Source organism: Meleagris gallopavo, chromosome 5, assembly GCF_905368555.1.
Source record: "Meleagris gallopavo chromosome 5, MGAL_WU_HG_1.1, whole genome shotgun sequence".
NCBI classification, from domain to species: domain Eukaryota; kingdom Metazoa; phylum Chordata; class Aves; order Galliformes; family Phasianidae; genus Meleagris; species Meleagris gallopavo.
In genome coordinates this window covers 36,623,531-36,640,867 of record NC_139408.1, presented here as the reverse complement: position 1 = coordinate 36,640,867, position 17,337 = coordinate 36,623,531, and the positions used below count along the sequence as shown (strand labels likewise).

Here is a 17,337-nt window from a genome sequence, read left to right as displayed (position 1 = left end):
AAACCTTGGACTTATTGACCTAAACAATTCAGAATGCTAAAAACAAATTATCAACTTTCAAACACTTCAGATATATTAAACATCGACTTTATTTTTCAAATATTTTCTAACACCTGTTAACAGGCTACATATTAACCCACATAGCCACCACAAACCTACCACATCTTATTACCTAGCATTTAAAAAAGATAACTCCCATTGTTTAACTGCATTTTCATCAAGCCAGCTAAATTTAATCTCAATTTATTCAGTATGTTATTGAAAATGAATATTGTTAGTTTTTTTCCAAAAAGAGCTTTTGAACTTGCAAGTTACAAGGTAGGAACAGCCAGATGCAATACAGTACCCGCTGCAAAAATGAAAGATGTCACAGATAAAGAAAGTAGACTACAGAACGGTACACAATTCAACTTTAGACGTTTAAACAGAAAACTTAAAGCTGCTCGTTTTTTTAAACTTCCCTAAGACTACAAAGACATTATGTATGTATGATTGATACAAAAAGAGAGAGATAAGAGGGTATTCATTTTTCTTTCCAGTTTTTCTATGACCATATGAAAAATACTATTAGATTCACAAATATGTAAGTGGTAGCTTTTTTAACAGCACAAAATATTAATTTAAGGCATCAGAAAAATAATGCATGTGAAACTCAGCAAATATTCAGTTTTTAAAGTACCTAAAAGCTGCAGAACAGCATTTCTTGCAAAGGGATAGAAAATATTTCCCAGACAATCAGTTTATAGTATTCATTTGCAGCCTACTTTGGAAAAGTTAACCTTTTGAACCATTCTTAGGGTATGCTGACCCCTAAAGGTCTAAAAATACTAAATCTGACTAAGCCATAACACACTGAAAGCATAAATTCTCAGAATACAGTTCTCCATTAAGTTAGTAGACCATGACTATTTCTGTTTTCAGTGTACTTGATTCTAAAATATTTTTAAGTTATCTCAGTAATAGCCCAAAATACCATGATTAAATTGGGTCTACAAGTAGTTTGTCATACACAACTTAGATAGGAATTCCTATAAATACTAAGAAATGCATAACCTCCAAGAAGAAGTGTTTCTACTCTCTTCCAAACATCAGACTCTCCTCATGGCTTCTGAAAGAAAGCATACAATAAAATTCCAAAAAAGAAATACACAAACTACTATCTGTCTCCCATACAGGAGGCATCTTTGATGTCAACATACCTGTTCCATATTTTTTCAATCTACATAAAGCCATTTCCTGGAAAAAATCCACCCTTCTATGACGTACTGAATGTGTGCTTCCTGTGTGTTTGCTTTCTTCAGTCTTTGTATTGTTATCTAGATAAGGTCACTTTCTGACACTTCTGCAAAGTCAGTCATGTAGCATACTCTCAAACTCAGCTTTTTTAAAACTTTCTCTCACAAAGCATAGAAAAAATATCTGAGAGCAACACCGTTGTCATCCAAATACAAAAATATCCTTCTGTCCTGATGAAGTTTAAAACTCTATGAACCACGGAAGTGGTGAAGATTCTTCCTTCCAAGCAAACCAAAGCCCTCTCAATCTCATTACTGCCTATATGTGGTTGAGGTAGTAGTAAGAAACTACTAAATATTAGTGGATGTCTTAACTGTACTCTAGCCAGGTGTGAACAGACAAGAAAGTTTAAGATCGCCTTCATGCTTGTTGTTTACTTCCCCACATTTTTAGTAAGTACAATATACAGGCTAAGAATTAAAATTATACTTCTCAGAATTTTAATAAAGTAGTTTCAATAACTCATAAAATAAAGTTAAGCCGATAAACAACATTTGTTACTTTGCATGTACATATACAGAAGTCTGGGAAGAATCATATTTGGAGTTGCTCTCCTGTTAACCCAAATACTTTTAAGAGGCGGTGTATTTTTTTCTTTCCTTTTTTTCTTTACTTCCAAAGTCAGCTATGTATCGGCAAGAACAAATACATTCCAGTCACTGCCTAGCACTGGTAAAACACCTGAGGTTCCTTATTAATATCTTAGAAGTCCTTACCTTTTGACAAGTTCTCCATTTGTTCTTCTCAAGTTGTTTGATCTGGCACTAGCTCCAGTTTTTCCTCCAACATTTCAGAGCTAAAATAAAGCAAACTCTAGATAAATAAACTTGAAACAATACGTTATAACACACCTATGCTTTGCTTTCATTTGACATAAAATTTACAAGACAAATGATTTTAGGATATTTATAATAGCACAATAAAGTCCACGTACTCTCAAAGTGAGAATTTATTTTTCTCAGTACAATATATTTTTTTTCGCTTATCTATTTTTTCTATTAATTTGCTTCAGTTTTCTACTGTATCAATGCCTTCATGGCAGAATTTATGTTTCTCTTCTTGTTCTAGAGTCTGGTCTTGGAAGGACATGCTACTGAGCAACAGCACAAACCGCACTTGAGGCAATGAGATTTTGGCACTTAGTACAGATGGCAGAATGTGCTTCAATTCTTTCACCTGTTTGAATTTCCTGGATAAAACAGAGGTGAAGTAGTCCTTGACCACTGCACCTCTGAATTTGCAGACTTTCAACAACAGCTAAATAATTTAACCCATCCTACTATGGGTTACATATTGCTTCAGACTATACAGTTAATAATATCATTGCAAAAGACAATCCTAATCACTCAAAAATAAGCTCGTCAATATAAAGTTAGACCTACTACTTAACATTTTTAATGTTAAAATATATGTTCTCTTATAGGATAAAAATCAAATTATATTACATATTTCATGAAAGTATAAATAAATTAGTAAATTAATAATCTTATTAATATAGTAACAATTTTATTATTTGCTCAAGCATCTCCTTTAGAATGTATTATACAAAGAATAATTTTTCATCTTTTACTGCATCATTATGCTTATTTTGTATGTCTTCTCATGAATTTTTTTCTTAAATTTATTACAAGATAGAACACATTACTTGACGAAGCAGTGACTTGATCATGAAAATACTCAGAGTTGTTATTGTGGCGATAAATGTAATAATTAAAACAACAACAACAGAATTAAGAAAACATCTGAAAATTCAGGCGAGTTTTACCAGGACATACATTTTTACAAATACAGCAGGAGAAGAAATTGATTTTTTTTTAGATTATACACAAAAGATAAATAGATGTTTTCATTTTATCTTTCAGATAATTTAAAAAAGTATAATACTTCTGCAAACACTTATGATTCAAGACTAACACTTATTCCAGAAACACATATCTAGCTCATATTGTGTCTATTTATAATTAATAACAAATAAGAAAGTGTTGATTTGATGTGCTTAAGTCCTAACAAAAAATGACGACTTCACTCTAAATTGCATAACTCTAAGCTCCTTACAGAAGTTCCTCAAATGAAGCTGTACACTTCTTTTTCAATTCTGTATAACTGTGTTGATTTGGAGTTGTCAATCTTTTCCTAAGTTCCTCATTTACTTTTGGATTAGCTTAAAATTTAGAAGGTTATTAATATCAAGCAGTAGGTTTCTGTCAATGAAGCCATTTCCTGACATATTGCACAAAAAGGCTCATAATAATTGCAGTATTTTAATAAGATAGTCATATAGCAAGACATGAAGAAAATACGGTATTTAATAACCTCTGGAGTATTTTAAAACATGTCTTAGGGCCTTAATGTGCCTAGTAATATACTATTTAAAACCATAATTTTATCCCTCCACAATATACAGTCATTCTTCCTCGCCATTTACCCAGCTAATGAATGCCAGCAATTAGTAAAATGTAATCCCATTGCACAATCATTTTAATGCTTTTAGCACTCAGAAAAGTAAACACCAAATTAATACTGCTCAAGCCATATCAGATCCTAGTTGGAAGCAAGCAATTATAGTTCAGCTCCTCAGGTGTAATTAAATGATTGGAATGATTTAGTTCCATAAATGCAAGTTAATTCATAAGCAAGCAACAAATATACTGGGAGTAATTACAAGAAACATTGACAGTCTGAGCAGGGCATGTTCTTTCAAGGACCTGATGTAGGAAAATGCTGCCCTCTCCTGGAAATTATGGAGCATATAAAATGCATATTGGAGAAAGAAGTCAGGAGACTTTAAGATATTCAGTCTTCAATAGCAGAAATATGTTCTGCTAACTAATAGGAATGAATTGTTTTTAAGTCAGAGAAAATAAAAATGTTTTTGATACCATACTAATGTAACCTTTTGATTAAAGAGAAACAAAGACCTTTTGCCACTCTCTATGGTTCTCAGTATAATTTCCCTATTAGAAAGAAATTGATGGTAAATGTAAGAACAAATCTTCCATATGCAAAGTAAAGTGGTTGTTCTGAACACATATACAGACACTCCAACGCGTATCTAACTTATACACAACACTCTGTATCATTCAAGATAAAGCTTTACAGAGCATATTTCAAAGGTCAGGTATCTTTAGAACCCAAACTTAGAAAACATTATTGAATCCTAGAATTGTTTGAGTTGGAAGAGATGCTTAAAGGCCATCCAATCCAAATCCCTGCAATGAACAGGGACACAAACAGCTCAATGAAGATACCCAGAGCCTCTTCCAGCCTGAGCGTGAATGTCTCCAGGGATGGGGCTTCCACCTCTGGGCAACCTGTTTCAGTGCCTCACAACCCCTATCACAAAAAAACCTTTTACCTTATGTCCATTCTAAATCTCCCCTCAGATAGTTTGAAACCATTTCCCCCTGCCCTGTCTCAACAGACCCCACTAAAGAGTCTGTCCCCTTCTATCCCATAGTGAGTGCCCTGTTAGATGCTGAAAGGCTGCTCCCAGGTCTCCCTCAGTGGAGCCTTTTATTTTTCAGTGTTAAACTTCAAGTCAACAACAGTCAGCAGCTGGCTACAACTGTGAAGGTTTTCTCAGCAAAAATTATCATCATTAAATAAAATAAATAAAATACACTTATTTTCAGGCTTTTCTTCACTTTCATTTGAATACAATATTAATGATCTATCTACTAATAAAAAGAAATTAAAGGTGGAGGTTAAAATAAACTATATTGTGAACCCAAACAAAATGGAAAATACAAAATGAAACTGTAACCCCAAATCTAGAGTTAATTTTAAATACTAACTTCCTTCAGTTCAATCTGTGCTAGTTAAGACTACTCCTTCATCAAGCAAAGAAATCTAAGGTACTTATCTGTTGAATATAACAAGCACAGATCAAGTAAAACTCACTCTAAATAATTAAGTACAAAACTATTTACATATATGAATATAAATTAACCAATATCTTCCCACTAAATAGAAGAAATCCTAGATCTACCTATTTTGTCCCCTCCAGAAATTACAAATGCTTTTCTAGCACAGCACACAGCAGCACGTGAGAAAAATCATACGCTGTGGTCAGTATCCATTTTCCACAAACACAAACAACCAACAACAACAACAAAAAAGGTAAAAAAGCTTTCTTCAAAAAGGTATGATCAATGTTAAGGCCTGAAATTCTGTACCAGTAGCACTTCAGCATCAAAATATGTCTTTGTTTCACTGTGTATTTCAAAAGAAACCAAAGCTGAACACAAATATCATCACTGCTACTTTACCTACGGTGGAAATGAAATAAATCAGTTTAAGAAGCCATATTATTAAAAGTTTAAAATGTACAGCACATTTGCTTTGCCCTTTTGTGTCACAGTCCTATTTTTCTATTCAAATCTTGTACACTGTAAGTTAATTGCTTTTGGAAACTACTTATTATTCATGTAAAAATTAATGTGCCAATGTGTTTAAATCCTTTTAAATGACCATTCATGCATCTTTCTTCTTTAAGTGCCAATGAAATCTGTCAAAGATATCAATGCAAGATGGTCTTAGAGAAAGTTCTAATAAAGATTTTTTCTGCTAACATAAGATTTTCATTTTCGTCAACTTTACTTAAATTCCATTAATTTTTTAAGCTGCTTTTAATAAATTCACAAGTAAAAAATTTTAGGCTCCATAGTCCGTCATTTGTGTTCCAGCTGACTTTATGAATATTAATAGCAGTGTTATCCTGATTAAATAGGCTTCATATAAAATCCCTGTGAATCCTATAGCTCAGACATCTCATTTTTCCAACTCTTTATGAATTTGGATTCAGACATTAAAGCGGAAAAAAACTTAAAAACCAGATTCAGTAGTACATTCGTGTACCCTTAGGCAAAAAAAAAAAAACAACTCTCATGTTCTAATGAGTCAAATAATTAGAATTGATAGGTTCACATATTGAGATTTCAGGCTTTCAATAAACATGCAACACATTTTAAGTCTAATGAAAACATCAACACTTCTCAGAACAAAGGATTAAGCATCTAATATAAAATAATAATGTCTATCTTTATCTTAAACAACAGATGATATCACCTTAACTCTTCATATTGGAGTGCTAATTTGCAGAAATATTTTCCGAAGAGAAAGAAATCAGTACATGCCTAATTACATAAGCATGCATATGAAATAGATGAACATTCTCATTTAGTGTAGGTGCCCAGTGAAAAACAACATTAACTTGTAACAAAGATATACTTGAGCAAAACCAACCTTTTCTAAAGAATGTTGAATTGAAACTCAAAGGAAACGATAACATGATCCAACAAGGGTCAAGCAATCACACTTGCAAACTGCCAACTTCTTTTCATACTTATGTGTTTGAATTCACATCTATGAGAAACAAACAAGGAAAACTAAGCTAACTTCACTGTCTTTACTTTTTTTTTTTTAATATACTAGTGCTAGAATTACTAGTTCCTCATTCATTCAGGGATATTTTCTGAAAAGATGGTAATCAAAATATTTCAACTTTCATTATATTGCAATGTGAATGGATTTTACAAGAAAAAAAAGCTAAACAAAATGACTTATTTAGAGGGAGAGTATTCCAATACTCATCATCAAAAACACTTAGCAGAAATTAAAAACAAGAGGTATAGAAAAACAACAAATCTACAAAGTTTGAAGCATACATGTTTTACTTTTGCTGTTCTGAGTGGTCTTTATTACAGCTGTGGAGGTAATCCCGCTTTCAGAGGAAAGAGCTTCTGCAGCATACAGACAACACAAGTGAACACCACACAAAATCTCAAACTTTCGGTAACCTGACCTCTCTAGACACTGAGATCACTGCCAGGCTACTGCAACCCCAGAAAAATCCTCCATTCAGCTGCTCAGATCTGGAGCAACTACCCTTCCTAGAAACCAAACAGTTGCTGAGGCCCTTCTATTGGAAATCGTGACGGTTGTAAAGCCCACGTTCCTTCTACTTGCCTTAACAGGTGTTTTGATCACGGCCTTTGCTCCTGCAACAGGAAACAAGTGCTTGGTGGTGACAATGGAATTCACCTCCTAATGAAAAATCCTTGGGAGCATTTGTCACAAAGGATGGCTACTCTATCCACTGCTGGCAGAACAAGACACCAGATCCCACTGCCCTTCGGAATGGCACCATGCCAGTCATTGTCCTGCTTAGTGATGCAGCTGAGAGTTGCCACTGACAGCGTGGGGACGGAGCTATTAAGGAGAGGTGACACCACATACTTCATGGACAAGGAAATAAAGAATACCTTTTTGTATTATTATTGTAAGATTAATTAGATTACCAGGATCTCCTAAAATATCCTGAAACGTTTTGCCTCAGGCCAAGCTGAGCCAACAAACTTAATTTAAGAGGGTATACCACATAAGAAACAAAACTGCCTTCTAGAAGAACTTTGCAAAGGAACAGACTGTTTTCTTTAGCTTTAGGAGCTTGCCAAGTTTTGACATACTGATACACTCCTCCACAAAAATAAATAAATAAAAAAAAAATAAAATCACATTTTTTCACTACCATGCAAAACTTTATATATAATCAGAAATCTAATGCAATGCAACATTAATTAAAATTTCTTTGGGACAGTTAGAAAATTATTACTCAAAGAATAACTGAAATAGCCAGTTCAAATATTTTTCAAAGAATAAAAACAATTTTAGACACTCAGTAACCATGAAATACAACCTACTACAGAAATTTGACAACAATGTTGCCTTCTGAATTATATTTTATTACTCCTACTTGCTTTTAAATATAAATATTTCAAGCAAAATATTATAGTTTTTTTTAAGGAAATATAAGACAAATGCAGGTGTATTAAACCTCTAAGTGGATGAATGCAGCTTAAGCAGTACTTCAAACATAGAATTGCATTACTGCCACAAGGTCTTCAAGATTTTTACTTACAGAAGTAATTGCATTATTTGGAAGCTTGATAAAAACACTGTTCTAGAGGAAAGAATCATATAATAATCCCTAACTTTTCTCCCCTCATAATTCTTGGTCCAAAAAGAGATGAGACACTTGCATTAAATTCCAAGTAAGTTGTGTAAATCAGAAAACTATGAAGAACTGGGGCACAGATATTTTTTATTCTACTGCTCTAGCAACTCCTTCTCATTTTCTCTGAAGACTTTGTATCTGATGTTTTAATTAAGTCACATACTAAATCACAGAGCACTTGTTCTCAATGTTGTGCTTCTGATAAAGGCAAGAGTTGTTGCAATTTTCAGCTGTTTTAGAGAAGTTTTTACCTACTTAAACTTATTTGAATAAAGGACTTGTCTTTTTCTATATTTTTTCCTCCTTAATTTCTGCTCTTAGTTCGATTTTCTCTTTACACATAACAGAAAGTGTTTCATGTGCACATTAAATCACTAATAGCCAACATCCCCGTATCTTTTCAACCCTATTATATTCTCTCCCCCATTAACAACTGAAATACCAACTTTGTATTTTATTTGGTAATTATCTGTCTGTTCTGTCCTCTTCTCCAGTATTTAACTGTCTTTTTTTTTTTTCTTTTTTTTTCCCTAGCTTTTGTCTTTTCCTTAACAATACGTCTTTTCCTTTTTCCCCTACGACACCTTTTTAAAATTTAAAGTAAACTGTGCAAGATCTTGTCAAAGTTTGTCTCTACTCTTTTTGTCACTTTTGAGACAATACTTAAGTTATGTGTCTAGTCTGAGGCTCTTTGTCTGGCATGAAGAGAAAAAGGCAGAAAGCCAATAAGAAGATAACAATAAAACACCAGCATCAGCATAGCATTTTGAGCATTACTTGTCTAGAGCACCACATTTTTTCCAGTTTCTTACAAGACTGGACAACATAGTATTAGGCTTAATTTAGAATTCTAACTTATACACTAACCTTCAATAAACTAAAATTGGACCACTGTTATATAGGTATTTCAACTGACTTTCTGAAAGCTCAAACCTCACAAATCCCCAGCCTTTTACATCCCCCAAGAAAGAAGTTGCTTAAGAAAAAGCCACTGCAACTAAAGCAGTTCCAAAACTAGCTATGGAAATAATCTGAGAAACATTTGAAGATACAGTTCATACTTGCTATTTGCAAAATTAATTGCACAATATATTCAATACCTCAAAATTTCCAAATTCCTAGTCATGATTTAACACAGAAGCAATTTACTAGCCTACATTACACCATAAAAGCAAAAATAAAATAAGACTATTATGAGGGTGTAAAAAATGAAAGTTGGTAACTCTGCGTGCCATAAATGTAAACCACTACTAGTAGTAACATCAAACAGAAATGACATTCCTTCTGCCCAAAGCATCCAATTTAATTATTGAGCTGACTTTACAGAACGAAGGAATTTTCAGCAGGGTCTTTGAAAAGGATGGGAGGCAACAAACAAAACTGAAGAAACTCTCAGTTTATCCAGCGAACTCACATTTCTCAAAGTACCTTCAATTTTTTTCTGACAGCAAACGCATTAAAAAGCTAAAGCATAAAGGCTACAAAATAGTGTAGATATTGGAGTCTGATCAAGAACTGTCATTAGCTAAACATGTAAAGGCCTGCTAGAAATGCGCCAACCCTTCAAGTTCCAGTACTGAGCGAGGCCTGCAGTCGTCTCAGACATACAGCTGCACCAGTTACTTACGTCAGACTGTTTGGACCAATATGAGAACACAAATACACCTCCACTACTGTCACAAGCCAAAATAATAAGCGCACTGGATATATCCCAAATTATCTACACACTCAAATTCAAAAGCGTGCACTCAAGTTGATGAGAATCACAGCACCTGAAATCTCACAAACTAAAACGAGCAGAGAAATAAAACACCACTCACTACAGATAACCTGGTTTTGTTCTTTAAGAGAATTAAGCTGTCATTTTTTCAAATGAATATATGATGAGAAAGCTGTCCCTTAACTAAGAGCATAATTGCTCCCTAAACTGTGCTTGCACAGTATTAAGATTACTGAAACAGTTGCCCAGATGTGAACATAAACATACTTCTGCCTGCAGCTCAAAAACACACAGTGCCTCTTCATTTCTTTTTAAATCTATTAACTAGATCCAGTACAGTGACTTCATTTATTACTACTGAGCTACTAATTGTAGTTAAGTGAGAAGCTCAAGACCAGTGATGAGAAGTGTCCCTGAGGGATATGTCTGTACAGGGATCTGTATAATTGAACATCTTTGTCAGCAACATGGACAGTGGGATTGAGTGTACACTCAACATATTTGTGGATGACTCCAAGCTGAGTGGCAGAGTGGACACACTGGGGGGAAAAATTGCCACCTAGATGGAATGTGACAGGCTTGAGAGGTGGGCACATACAAGCCTCATGAAGTTTAACAAGGCCAAGTGCAACAGGCTGTTGTTGGGTCAAGGCAAAAACACGAATATAAGCTGGGTGATGAGTGTATTGATGTCAGCCCTGAAAAGGACTTGGTGGTGCTGGTTGATGAGCTCAGCACGAGCCAGCAACGTGCTCTTGCAGTCAGAAAGCAACTATCCTGGGCTACATCAACAGCAGGCAACCAAATGAGGTGATTCTCTATCTATATCCTGCTCTCATAAGACCCCACATGAGTAGCGTATTTAGTTCTAGTGCCCCCAGCATAAGGACACAGATCTTTTAGAGTGGGTCCAGAGGATGGCCATGAGAATGATCAGTGGGCTTGAGCACCTCTCATGAAGAATAACTGAGGGAATTGGGGTTATTCATCCTGGAGAAGGCTCCAGGGAGATTTCTAGGGGCCTTCCAGTACCTAGAAGGAGCCTACAAGAAAGATGGGAAGAGACTTTGTCAGGAATTGCAGTGATAGGACAAGGAGTAATGGCTCTAAATTAAAAGATATTTAGATTAAATAAAAGGAATAAATTATCTACAGCGAGGTAGCGAGGCACTGAAAAGCTTGCCCAAAGAAGTTGTAGATGCTCCATCCTCCTGGAAACATTCAAAGCCAGATTGAATGGGACTTCGAACAACATGATTTAGTTTTAGGTGTCCCTGCCCATGGAACTAGATTGTCTGTAGTATCCCTTCCAACCATTCTATGAAAGAACACACTTCAAAATTTGTTATACTCCGTCGACATCATTTGAAGCTCTTCTAGTGACTATGCATTGACTGTGTGTTTAAAAACATATTTAATGTGTAAGATACAGCACATGACCTATTGAGTGTTATTGCTTATTTAGTTACAGCTGGCAAGCTAGTGTTTTTAATAACTTAAGCCAGATGCTTCCCTGAGACTTAATGGAGTATCAAAGGATGCTGAAGTCCAGTAGCATTTAAAAGAGCAAGCTACATATTCAGAAATAGTCTGAGGTGAGCCAAAACTCCATGAGAATGGGAGATAGGTGCAACAGGTCAGGAAGTGAAGTCCATTGAGAATGCTTAGAATTCAAATGGAAGTTAAGAAAAACGGAGTAAACTCACACACACTTGGTAGTTTGTCCTGATCTTGCACCAGCAAAGGAAGGTTAAAGGGAGAGTCTCTATGGACTCCAAATCAGTGCCAGGCAGTTGAGAAAAGAAACTGATGAGCAGGGGAAAAAAAAAAAAAAAAAAGAGGTATTAGCAAAACACAAAGATGTTTAGAACATCAGTCACATTATCGCAGAAATTTCTGATAGTGGGATGACGTCCCTGCCAAATTTTAAGAAAACAATCTAAAACATTGCTTAATTCTCAAACCACATGCTTAATTCTCAAACTGCTGCAATATTTTTGTTTACTCTGGGGAAAACAATATATTTATCTTTAACAAAGCTACATTGGAAAACACCCAAAACTTTATTGCAACTAAAAATAATAAAAAAATAGTTATTTTCACTCAGTATAAAGGAAATGTTTAAAGCTTCCATCTAAAATGTTAAAGGTACGAATGACAGAAAATTGAAAGAAAAAGATCTCCCAAAGAAAGGCACATTACAACTTAGAAAACAGGCAAAACAGTCAGATTCTCCATAGAATGTAAACTCTGCCATTTCTGTTCTTTTTCAATCAATGAAATATTTCTGCCAATGAAATATTTCAGCACTTTTGGAAATAACACATCTGAATATTTAGATCATTGAAAAACTAGAGTTCCTCAATCTCACCATCATTTATGACGACATGAAGCACAGGGAATAAAGAACTTAGATTTACTTTTTAAAAATTTACTACATATTTAAAGTCATATTTAAAGTGTTAGTAAGAACGTTATTTAGAAAAAAAAAAAACATGACAATAATTTACAGTGAAGAAGCCTTCAAGAATTCCTTTCAGACTATAAATTACAAAAAGTTTCAGGTAAGTTGAAGGTTATATAACAGACAAAAATAATTCTTAGGCTCAATTCTTTTGAGGCTCAAAAGTCAGATTCTTTCCATGAAAACAAATGGCTGGGAAAAAAAAACAACAAAACAAAAACAAACAAACAACAAAAAAGAAAACAAAAACAAAAAACAAAAACAAAAAAAAAAACACAAAGAAACAACAAAACCTTCCTGGAAAAACTTCAGATCTAGAATTATTTAGCCATTTTCAGTAAGATTATTCTCTTCTTTTTTTCAAAAAGCAACAGATGAATGTTCTTTCAACTTCATCACAAGTTCAGATATCTAGCACTCATTATTCCTTGATTCATCAAGCTGTGTTAACTTTTTAATTGCTAAAAACTTGACATCAGAGATGAAAAGAAGAAATTACATTCAGTTCCAGAAAGTTGAGACAGTAGCTCAATCTTGGCCCCACAGCAGTTATTCCTAGGCGGAGCAAAAGTGCTCTAAATCCACTTAGAAGACAAAGGACGCAAAATCCTTAGACAGCATTTCTGAAACCCAGGCTTATTTTGATGACTGCTTTCTCATGCACATAATTTCACTGAAAATTCTGAGGCTTGCTTCTCAGATGTTCTGGGCATGACAAGTTGTACTGCTTGGCATCACTAAAAAACAACCAAAAAAGGACCTGATAGAAAGAGAAGTATAGATGAAACACAAGATTAAAAAAAAAAAAAGACAGAAAAATATAGTCAACAGCTCCAATAAAACAATTCTGCAAGATATTCTCAAACGTTCTGAATACTTTCAGATTCCAGAGATTTACTTGCCTTTCACACTGAAAGAGCACCTGACAGGAAGGTTAGGTATAAGTACTAGGATGGCTTCTGCGCTATCATAGCATTAGAAAAACTCCTAAATAGCTTTCTATTTCACAGCCAAACTGTGAGAAAAGATGGGGGAAAGTCTTCTGAAATAGTTCTTAAACACTTCATGACCAAAGGCAACTTTTCTTGATTGTTATGCTTCCTTGACTCTTTGCCGTCAAAGGCAAATCTTAACATGACTTCTTGCTGTCAAGAGCAAATCCTGACACGTTCAAGCTTTAATATAAAAAAGTATAGTTTTTCTGATTAAGTTATGCCACTTTGACATTGTTTTCATATTATAGTTCAATATTCTCTTAATTTCTTCAAGACTTCAAAGCTACAGCATCTAATCAGTTATTTCCCTTTGTGAAAATACAAAGATATAACATTAGTCGAAATTAATTACTGGAACAAATTTTTGCTTTTTCTCACAATAACCGATTCCTCACCTGCACATGATGAATTGGTGATAAATTACATGATAATGGATTATAGATTTGTTTGTTCTTTTTTTTTTTATACACACACACACACACAAACAAACATATATACACATATATACGCATCCACCATTGCTTTATTTATGCTACGTGTGGGATAACTACAGATGCACAGTTAATTCTTAATTTCCCTTAATTTTACCTTAATTTCTAACAGGCTGGATGACTGAATTACTGAAAAGAAAATGTAATCTGTAGCACTAAATGAGTTCTCTAACTTATAAATTCGTCAAGTGTGTAGTACACTAAGCAAGAAACAAGCTACTGGGCAGTCAATAACTGGAGGGGAACCTTGACATGATAGCAGCATATGCTATTTTTAGTAAGTTTGCTATGTGCAAGAAAGTGAATGTTTGCCAAAAGAATTTTACATCCAGGAGGGTTTTTGAAATATGAAAGATACTTTTAAACTATGAAGAGAATTATAATTTTTGCCTAATATTTAGTAACCTTCACACACTGTAATTCCACTTCAGATCCTGGAGAAACATTCTGGAGACAAATATTAGTCTACCACTGGATAGTGAAGAGGAAGAACAAAATTACATTTCAAGGGGAAACTGTTTTAATTAGAGTTACCTTGTACAGCTGCACAGCAGTCACCTTCAGTATAGTGCGAGAAAAAGTGTTACACCCCACAACCATGTTTACTTATGCTACCATCAAATTCTGAGTTCTCAAAGCAAGAACGTAAATTTTGCTCCCAGCCATATTTATATCACTGCACTTTTCTGCTCTAGTGCAGAAAAGTAACTTAAGCACCCAATGACTGTACATCCCAGAATAGAAGAGTCTCTTGACAGATTACAACCTAATAGAAAACCTTTATTTATGATAAAAGGAATTTTTCATAGGTGTCCCATTTTTCTATACCTTCATGGTACCACAAACTAGTGGACTGGGTCTCTAACAAGTAACTGATGTAAAAAATGACCGTTTCTATACAACAAGATCAATACATGTCTTAGAAGCCAGCACTTCTTAAAACATCCAGCCTGACAGAATGACCTGGCAGGTCTAACAGTTTTTGCAAGGCAGACGATTATCTTGAGACTACTTTCTTATTATTCTAGGATTCACCAGCTTCAATTCATTACATATGAAATCATGTTGTCAGTCAGTGTTTCGGGTTAGCTATCCAACCCACTTAGTAAGATGAGAACGAAGTCATTTCAGTTAGCCATCTACATTTCCAAGGACTGATTGCAGTGTGGTTACTTGGAGCGCGTCCTCTTTTAGGTCATTCCTACATAAACAGCTGAGGTATGTAAGACAGAGTCACCTTACAGGAAAAAAGCATCAACAAGACTATATTCTTCTCTGTGGTGACTTAGAATTCATTTTACTATCCTGCCAGATCTGAAAAATAGTTAAATTTGTTTCTCTTTGGGACACAATGAAGACGATTTATTACAGAAAAAAATACTTCAGTCATGGGCTCTGTCACCTAAACCAGCATTTGGATCCCATCAACTAGATCTCCAGTACACACAAGGCTGCTTGAACTGGGCCAATCTAACTTCTCAGAGTTATTACAATGACAGTTTCATTCTCAGCAATAGAACTCAAAACAAGATTTACACTTATATCTTTTTAATAAAGATGTCAATTTTGGACCAGGTAACATATGGGAGGATATTGAGAGAGTTAATATATATTCACTGATTTGAAAACAAAAAATATCCAAATTTCTAACATTATAAAGCAAGTGAAGAAAACATACTAAGAAGGACAGTACTTATCAGTTTCATTTTATTCAGCTGGAATTCCAAGATTTCATCTGATCTTATAAATAAATGTAAAATACATAAAATTCAATTTTACACTAGGATAATTGTTTTATCCGTCTAGAATCAGTTTTTGTCTATACTACATATTTCTATGTTTGAATGCAAATAAAAATTAATAATAAGTATAATTTATTTTCTGACTATTCACTATCTTGATATATTAATGATTTTTTTTTTAATGCACTCAGGCTTCAAATTTATCTGGGGTTTCAACCGCACAGTTGATTTTAGACATATACAGTCTGTCTTTTGGAATACCTGTTAAAGGAGTAAGCCTCCTAAAAGAACATATTTGCTATTTAACAAATCAAAATACAATGTAAAAACTCCAATAATTTACAACAAAGAAAACTATCTGATCAGGAGAGAAAACATAGCATTGTATGCAAAGGACAGAAAAAAAATCATCACATATTTGAATAAATCACAAGTTCCAGTGAAGAAGTAGAAAGCAGAGTTAAATTCTGAAATTGGTGGCTGTGGACAATTAACACAGATTAAATTTTTGTTATTGCTGATAAAGGTAACCAAGGCAGTTTCCTTCTCTATAAAAGGGCAGTCACGACTTCATAATGAATGTCACAGCATTAGCAGTTTGATATAGAGATCAATCTAACTTGGACACATGCCTTTCATGAGAACTCACTTCACTGAACAATTTTTGGAGCTTGTATGAATCATACAAATATTGTAACCTAGCAGTTTGTAGGCTAGGTTTTTTTAGTGCAAATTAATAAGCATTGCTTCAAATAATCAATTCCTAGTGCCTTACTACCCTAGAGTTGCGCATCTCGATTTTAAAGAAAGCAACTGTGCCTCAAGACAAGTTCTCACTACTGTGCAGACTCAACCACTTTGTATGCAAGTGATAGAAATTTGCATAGAAGTTTTCTTTTAAGCAAAGTAGAAGACTCGAAAGAAGGGGTGAAAAAAAAAAAAAACACCACAAGAAAAATGTCTTCCCTTGAAGGCAGCAGATCTGAAACAGAAGCAAGGAGCCCAACTCAGCTACACCATGTGTGCGCAAGTGCCAGTAAAGCATAAAAAAAATTCCAAAGAGATTCTGATGAATAAACAGGAGAATAAACGGGAGAATGCCATAACCATTTGGTCTGATAACAAAATTTTGACTTCTCATATGGTCAGAACTCCACCACCATTAAGTGCCACAAAGCAGGACTGACTATACAAGGACCTCATGCACAGCAGCAGTGGCATTTCTTCACATATGCAGGAAATGAAGCTGCTCACTGGACCTTCGTGATTACAGGAGGAATGTCATAAGCACGGTGGTCTAGACTGCTATGAGTAAAAACAACACATCCACAAACAATGGCCCCTGGCCCGAAGTGGGTATGGTCAGGATGAGGCATGTTTAGAAAGTAGCTCCTGGAATGCCTTCTGATAAACAGATGAAGAAAAAATAACATGAGAGAACAGTTTAGTTATCTGAATAAAATGTTAAAGAAAATAAACAACATTTTTGTAGCTTAGCATTTATTTGTGAACTGCTGGTGCAACTATATGCTTGACAGAAATGCTATGAAGCTTTTGGTAGCTTGACAAGACAATCTACAAGCTTGAATGAAATGTTCAGCTTAAGGAATTAGA

General features: G+C 34.4%; 1 protein-coding gene across 22 annotated transcripts in view; it reads right to left on the bottom strand.

Annotated features, from left to right (window-relative positions):
• The window catches only part of MIPOL1 (mirror-image polydactyly 1), a 175,516-nt gene that overhangs the window by 146,660 nt on the left and 11,519 nt on the right, over positions 1-17,337 (bottom strand). For 9 of the 22 annotated variants that reach the window (XM_085225228.1, XM_085225245.1, XM_085225236.1 and 6 more), the window contains exon 2: positions 2,013-2,092. In XM_085225228.1, coding sequence (XP_085081354.1) covers positions 2,013-2,031 — 19 coding nt within the window. In that variant the 5' untranslated portion in view covers positions 2,032-2,092. Of the gene's footprint in view, positions 1-1,053; positions 1,109-2,012; positions 2,093-6,540; positions 6,661-11,737; positions 11,838-12,994; positions 13,203-17,337 lie in introns of those variants that run through there. The other 13 variants (XM_085225240.1, XM_085225244.1, XM_085225242.1 and 10 more) reach the window with 9 other exon arrangements.